Below are 7,563 nucleotides of genomic sequence, written 5' to 3'. Positions count from 1 at the left end.
CACATACTGAGATCAACTGACTTCAGTTCTGGTAGCTTGTCTCTAGACAGAAGTTCTTTCATACCCTTCTGACTCATATGGCCAAGCCTGCAATGCCACAAATCTGTTGTGCTCTCTGCAACGGTAGTAGCAATAGTGTCAATCAAACCAGTAGTCATATATAGTGTACCAGTTTTCTTACCCCGAGCCAGTACCAATGCCCCTTTTGTGACCCTTCCAGGTGCTATCTGAGAACACCACTGAATGACCACACTCATCGAGCTGCCCAACAGAAATGAGGTTCTTCTTCAACTCAGGAATGTGTCTGACCTTTTGCAAGGTCCATTTGTTCTTACCAGGGAGTGCAATATCAATGTCTCTCATCCCCACTACGTTCAAAGCCTCTCCATCGGCCAAATACACCTTCCCAAAATCACCTGCAACATAGTTTCGCATTAGCTCCCGGTGGGAAGATGTATGGAAGGAAGCCCCTGAATCCAGTATCCAGTCATCAACTGGACTATGAACTGCAAGCAATAGTGCATCATGTACTTCTTCAGTTACCACATTAGCACTATCATTCTCCGTCTTCTTAGGGTTTTTGCAGTTCTTCTTTATGTGGCCAGCTTTGCCACAATTCCAACAAGTTGCCTGCTCAGCAGGCTTTAACTTGCTCTTGCCCCTGTACTTTGATTTTGATCTTCCTCTGTTTGAGTTCCTGTCGTGTGATCTCCCTCGAGAATCAACATTTAGAGCTGAACTCAAACCCGAGGTCTCGCCTGAATCTTTCCTGCGCACCTCCTCAGCCAAAATCAAATCACGAATATCATCATATTTCAATTTAGATTTACCAGCAGAATTACTGACAGCCATTCTCATGGCTTCCCAACTATTTGGCAGTGAAGCCAATATTATCAGTGCACGTATCTCATCATCAAATTCAATTTCAACAGACGACAATTGATTTGTGATAGTATTAAAATCATTTAGATGTTGTGCAACAGACGTACCATCTGCCATCTTCAAATTGAAGAACTTTTTCATCAAATGTACCTTGTTATTCGCCGATGGCATTTCATACATACCTGACAAAGCCGCCATGAGATCCGCAGTCGTCTTCTCCTTGATAACATTGTGTGCAACGGATCTCGACAGGGTTAATCAAATAACCCCCAGAACCTGTCGATCCAACAGGTTCCAATTAGCATCATCCATCTTTTTCCGGTTGCTTTCCCAATAGTGGAAGATGAAGTTTCTTCCCATAGAGGTAGTCCTCTATCTACATCCTCCAGTATCCAAAATCCGTGCCATCAAACTTCTCAATCCCCAATGCCTTCAATTCATCTCCAGCCATCGTTGTTTCTCAGACCCGAACCTGGCTCTTGATACCAATTGTTGTGAAAAACGATGACAATGAATTGAAAAATAGAATATGGAACGAGAAAAGCAATAAAACAATCACACACAACACAAGATTTACATGGTTCGGCAAATTGCCTACGTCCACGGGAGCAGCAGAGGATTTTATTATTGAGGAATATCACACTACAATGATGGATCATTCACTGTACGTCCATAGTGTTTCAACAGTACGGCCATATGATATAATAATCATATATACTCAAACGGCAGAAAAAACCTAGAGATGTGTAAAAAAGCATGTTCGCTCGAGCGACGTGTCGAGCGTTTCGAGCGAACTTCCTTCCCGCATCTGCTCGAGCTCACTGTTGAGCTGACATCGAGCGTTCAACTCTGCCTGACTTCGCTCTAGTGGCCAATGCCTCCGCTCGAGCGAAACTTCCTTCTGCCTCTGCTCGAGCTCATTGTCGAGCTAACATCGAGCATTCGAATCTGTCTAATTTCGCTCGAGCGGCCAATGCCTCCGCTCGAGCGGTGTGAACCAGACTCCACAGTACTCAACAGCTTGAAATATTGATGATGTAAGTGTGTTAGAGGGGTCATATCCTGAGTTTATAAAATCTGTTATTTGGATTGATAAACAAATAGTACTAGTTATAATGTTTATATTCTGATTAATAGAAAAGTTGTTATAAAAAAACTAATTAAATAAATAAATCTCAAGCTTAATTTGAGAGACACCATGCAAAACTACCTATTGGTATGGAAAAAGCATGCGTTTTTTTGGTACATGACCCAATTTCTGATCAAATATGGAAAAGCTGGAGATCTTACAATATTATAATTAAGAGTTTAACATTATTTTGCAAACAGCAGTCTCCCACAAGGGTAAATCACAAGAGAGAAGTAAAAGGGCACACGAGGTATGGTATTTAGATGTACATGATGGAACTTCCAAGTCCAAACACAATACTACCATGCACCATATACACTGATGGTTAAAAAAAAAAAAAACCTACACATAAATACATACGTACGTACATATATATCCCTATATACATATATATTACATACATATTGACCGTTGATATTACAGCTAGTCTTATTCAATTTGTAAATATTAATTAATACTCAAACAAAGACCCTGGGGCACGGAATCTGTGGGCTTGCAGTCTACCTCTCTCAGCTCAGTCTTCAGCCCCTTTGCTCCGCCATTTGCCAGTGGGTGTATTCCATGCGTTGGCCCCGATATGTAAGCTCGATTCTCCCTCTCCTTCGCCACTGATATCCCATATCGGTTCTCAACACCTGTATCCGTTGGATCATGCAGTATTTATAGTATGAACAAATAGTTCATGAGATTTCTTCGTTAGATAATTAATTGGGTCGCACGTACGTACCTTTGACAAGGTCTTCGTAGATCTGGCCATCCCGAGTGAAGGCCATCATCACCTGCGGGATCCCAAGAGGAAGGTTGTCCCTCCTGTCAACCTGCCAAAAGTGGAAAACCTTCCCATACGTCTTGGCAAGCTTCTCCATGTCCTGCCTCTCTATCGAACCCGGAACTCCCGGCATGAACAGCAACCCACTCTTTACCTCGTACTCGTGGGAATGCCATAGGCGCTTCTCGTCGTCCGGTAGCGTCAGGAACAGGGGCTCTGATATGACATACTCCAGCCCGATAAGCCGAGCGTCAGCGTCGGGGCTGTCGTAAATGAGGCACTGGCGCATCTCCTCGTTTTGATGTGCGCAGTAGTGATGCGCCTCGACTTGGCGAGTCATGTCATAGGAATAAAAATGGAACCTGAAAGAGCCAGAGTGAAAAGCTCATGAAGATTAGTTCAAGAACAAAGAAATGAAATAACAAAGGAGCTAGAAGGGAGATTAATCAGACGCGCAGAGATGCTGGTGGATCTGGTTGATAGGAGCAAAGCTTTGGATGGTGGCAGTGGCCGTCTCAAGGAAGGCCGTGCCAGTCTTGGTTGGCTCGCCTGGAACCTCTGGGTGAGTACTCGACATGGTTTGTTGCTTCAGTTTTGTAATTGTTTGCTTAATTCTCAGACGAAGGAAGGGGGATCGATGGTTGAGCTAGCCGTGCTTATTCAGAAATATTATTGGCAGGACAGGGTAGTGCAACATAGGAGGCAGGACTCGGGAGGTAGAGACCGGTGAGGCTGTTGCATGCAGTGTCACGCGTGTCATAGGATCTGCTAGATGTGCCCCGTAGCAGTTGTCACGTGCCTAATAACGTGGCTTCTTTTCAGGAACTCATTCCCAAGTCTCCTTGCCAAATGGCAGCTTTCAGGTCCAATCTGTCCAGGACTTCAGGGCATCCTCATTGGGTTGAATGGTCAAAATTTAAATAATTTGTATAAAAGAGACCCCGATGGTGCATTTTTAAAATAATATAGATTTCACGTAGACTAGTGTTTCACAAAATATAGAAGAATACAGTTATTTTATCCAATATTAAAATATTAATTTTTTACTTCAAGCAAACAATGGCGCATTCGTAAATTTGTTTTGGGGGGCAAGTAAAGCTAAAAATATAAAAAAATATTTTTATTATATTTCTTTATAATTTTTTCTGTAATATAGAACAATCAGATAGTAAGATTTAAAATAAAATAAAATACATTTACTACAACCTATTTATTAAAAAAGTATATCATGTGTCAAGAATAATATATCATTAAAATAATATAAAGACACTAATACAAATATATCAAACAAAACAAATACAGTGTCTAAAGTTGTAACTTGTATTCTTTTAAAGAAATAAAATCATTAAGTATTAAATATAAATCAAAATTCTTAATTATTTCTTTTTCAATATAGACAACAAAATTCTCTTTTAATACATGAAAGAATAGGAAATGTAAATAATAAAAAATATAAATAACACTACATCAATAGTTCAATACAATTATATATATATATATATATGAAGAAGAAGAAAATCGACAAAAAAAGAACGGAAAAAAAATAAGAGAAAAGTCAAATATGAGCCTATGTATATAACTGTTGGCTTGTAGTCTGTAGAAGAGCTAGACGACAACTTTAAAGTATCTTTTTAGCCTTTTGATAGATTGTAAGGAAAAGACTTTCTTTTTATCAATAAAACTGCATGCAGACCATAGAAGAGAAGAAAAGATCGAGGTGTCATACATATTCATAAAAACAATCTGATTTCTTTTTTTATTTTTATTAATAGTGAAAATGTGTTGTAATGTTATTAGATAATTTTAAATTGGACTAAAAGTTTTTGAATTGGATTTATAAGTAATTAATCTATAAGATCAAAATAATTTTATAAAGGTAGGCCAAAATAATTTTTTAGAGAAAGGGCTAACACAAGATGAGATTAATATCATTCTATTAAATCTTAAAAAATAAATATATATATTTTTTTTCAAACTTTTGGGGGGCCATGCCATGGCCTTCATAGTTCCACCACTACAAGCAAATAAATTAAATTAATTAGAATATAATTAATATTTAATATTAAAAATATAATTATTATTAACATTTTATAATATTTTTTAAATATTAATTTAATTAGAATATAGTTATTATTAACATTTAATCGGTAGAACTACAAAATGTGATAAAAATAAATTAAATAAAAAATTATTAAATTAATAATATTTTATTATTATATAGAGAGTAAATGAATAATCTAATATGAGGATTGAATTCAAATAAAATAGGTAAATGTAAATTCATATGATATTAGCTAAAATTTGAATATGCAGTTGGTCAATTTAATGAGAATGCTCTAGGGCTGTACAATTAACTTGTGTATCCGGCTGGGCTGATATTTTCGATCTAGGAAATGGCCGCCCCAAACAAAATAGGTTGGAATTGGAAATTTCCATTTGGCTCCCCGACTGTGGTCAGCTCGGTTCGGGTAATTACCTGATACTTGATTGTGGCTGTCGTCTGATATTCTTCGTTTGTCATGACTCTCCTCACAAGGTAGTAATTTATTAGATCAGGGTTGTCACAAACCCTAGCTAGCTATTGGGGGTTACCCAATGGCATTAATAATTTAATATTCATGATATGAGCAGTTCTACATCCACCGAGATGTAGCACGAGCTCAGTGTCGAGAAGAATGAAATTTCATTCATTTTTTTATATTCTTAATTTTTTTTTTTAAAAAATCACAATATCACTAAAAATCACTTCGTTATATACTAACTAAAAAGAATAATAATAATTGGGACCCAATTGTTGGTGAATGTAGCATTTTTCTCAAGACATACATTCACCTCATAGCAATTTTTGCCCAAAATCACGAACTTTGGAAACATCAGAACCCTCTTTTCCTCAATACATTCGTTGATTTCATTCATCGAATTAGATATAATACACAATCCAATTTCCAATTTGAATAAGAAATAATATAAAAAAATCAGAGTAAATTCCTAAATTTAAAACCCTAAATTTAAAATTACCAATTGGGAAAAATTGGGAAGATTTTGGCACTGCAGTGACAGCGACCTCTGGCAATCTACTGCAGAATCTTGCTTGGTCGTGGGCTATGGCATCGTGTGACGTGAGAGGGCACGATGAGCCTGTGTCACTGTGAGAGGCTAAGAGCTAAGGAGAGAGTGATGATCAAGTGAGGAAGAAAGAGGGGATCGACGGCATTTAGTCGTATATTCAAAACGGCGTCGTTCCCATTTAAATGGAACGACGCCGTTCCAGGCAATAGTTAGAAAAAAATCCAGATGTGTCTTATTGCATCTAAATTTTTTTTATAAAAAAAAAAATTTCAAATTCGAAGTTAGAATTTGGAACCAGTGGGGATCCGATTCCGACTTCGACTTCCTTTATGGAGTCAAAATTACTCCGATTTTCGAACCCCTCAATTCCGACGCCGTTCCCATTTAAATGGAACAACGCCCGTTCCAATCAATAGTTGGAAAAAAAAAATCCTGAATTTTTTTATAAAAAAAATCGAAATTTGAAGTCAGAATTTGGAACCAATGGAGATCCGATTCCGACTCCGACTTCCATTACGGAGTCGGAATTACTCCGATTCCGAATAGGGGTGTAACCGGTCCGGTTTGGTCCGATTTTGGACAAAATTTAGGACCGAACCGGTATGTACCGGTTTTGTATTTTTCAAAACCGATTACGTATCGGTTACTCTCTTAAACCGGTATTCCGGTTTTACCAGTTTCCGGTCCGGTTTGGTTCGGTTTTACCGGTTTTAATGTAATATATTATATTAATATAATATAATATATTATATTATAGTATATAATACTACAGTGATAATATATTGTAGTATATTATAATATATATTATAATTGTATTATAGACTATAATGATATATTACAATATATAATATAATAATATATTATAGTATATTATAATATATAGTGATATAGTCTTAGTATAATTATTAATATGCACTATATAATACTAGTATAACTATTAATACAATAAACAAAATGATATAAGATTTTAAAATTTAATATTATATTAATTAGTAATTTATCATATAATACAAAACTATTTTATATATAGTTACATATTATATATAAATATTATATACAATATAAAAATTTAAAATATATATAAATCGGTCCGGTCCGGTCCGGTCCAGTTTTAAAAAAAGAAAAATTGGAACCGGACCGATTTTGACCGGTTTTAAGAAACCTCGGGACCGGACCGAAGCCACCGGTTTGGTCCGTTCCGGTCCGGTTTACCGGTTTATCGGTTTGTTTTTACATCCCTAATTCCGACTCTGATTTCCGAACCCCCTCCCCCCAATTCCGTTGGAATCGGAGCGGAAATCGATCGGAATTGGAGGGGTCAGAATTTTGCACACCCCTAATTAATATTCATGACATAATGCTATTACATCCACCGAATGTCGAGAAGAACAAAAAAAATTTAATTTTTTTTATTCATTTTTTATATTCTTAATTTTTTTTAAAAAATCACAATATCACTAAAAATTACTTTCTTATATACTAAGTAAATAATAATAATAATTGGGACCCAATTGTTGGTGAATGTAGCATTTTTCTCGTGACATACATTCACCTCATAGCAATTTTTGCTGAACTCTCAATCTCAGGGCCTCATAGCAAAAGCTTAGAACTCTCTTCAATCCAATTTTAGTGACTGACATTATGAAAATAATGGTGTTCCCGGAAGGTACAGCAGATAAATTGATATGGAGTATGGAAAGAAGTGGGCTGTTTT

At 36.5% G+C, this 7,563-nt stretch overlaps 1 protein-coding gene across 1 annotated transcript; it reads right to left on the bottom strand.

Moving 5' to 3' along the window:
- Positions 1–2,174: 2,174 nt before the first annotated feature.
- Positions 2,175–3,467, bottom strand: LOC122300226 (oil body-associated protein 1A-like). The gene is made up of 3 exons (XM_043110728.1): positions 3,233–3,467; positions 2,739–3,142; positions 2,175–2,646 (listed from the first exon to the last, which is right to left on the bottom strand). Exons 1-3 carry the CDS (start codon positions 3,355–3,357, stop codon positions 2,459–2,461), a joined length of 717 nt encoding a protein of 238 aa, XP_042966662.1. The 5' UTR covers positions 3,358–3,467; the 3' UTR covers positions 2,175–2,458.
- Positions 3,468–7,563: the final 4,096 nt, after the last annotated feature.

The sequence above is a fragment of the Carya illinoinensis genome, chromosome 2 (genome assembly GCF_018687715.1).
Source record: "Carya illinoinensis cultivar Pawnee chromosome 2, C.illinoinensisPawnee_v1, whole genome shotgun sequence".
NCBI classification, from domain to species: domain Eukaryota; kingdom Viridiplantae; phylum Streptophyta; class Magnoliopsida; order Fagales; family Juglandaceae; genus Carya; species Carya illinoinensis.
The sequence above is the reverse complement of the archived record's forward strand: the minus strand, read 5'-3'. Positions and strand labels throughout refer to the sequence as shown.

Coding starts and splice junctions, on each gene's coding strand:
- LOC122300226 (XM_043110728.1), bottom strand. CDS start 3,357: ATGTCGAGTACTCACCCAGAGGTTCCAGGCGAGCCAACCAAGACTGGC. Junction 3,143..3,232: donor ATCCACCAGCATCTCTGCGC/GTCTGATTAATC, acceptor TGGCTCTTTCAG/GTTCCATTTTTATTCCTATG. Junction 2,647..2,738: donor CTACGAAGACCTTGTCAAAG/GTACGTACGTGC, acceptor CAACGGATACAG/GTGTTGAGAACCGATATGGG.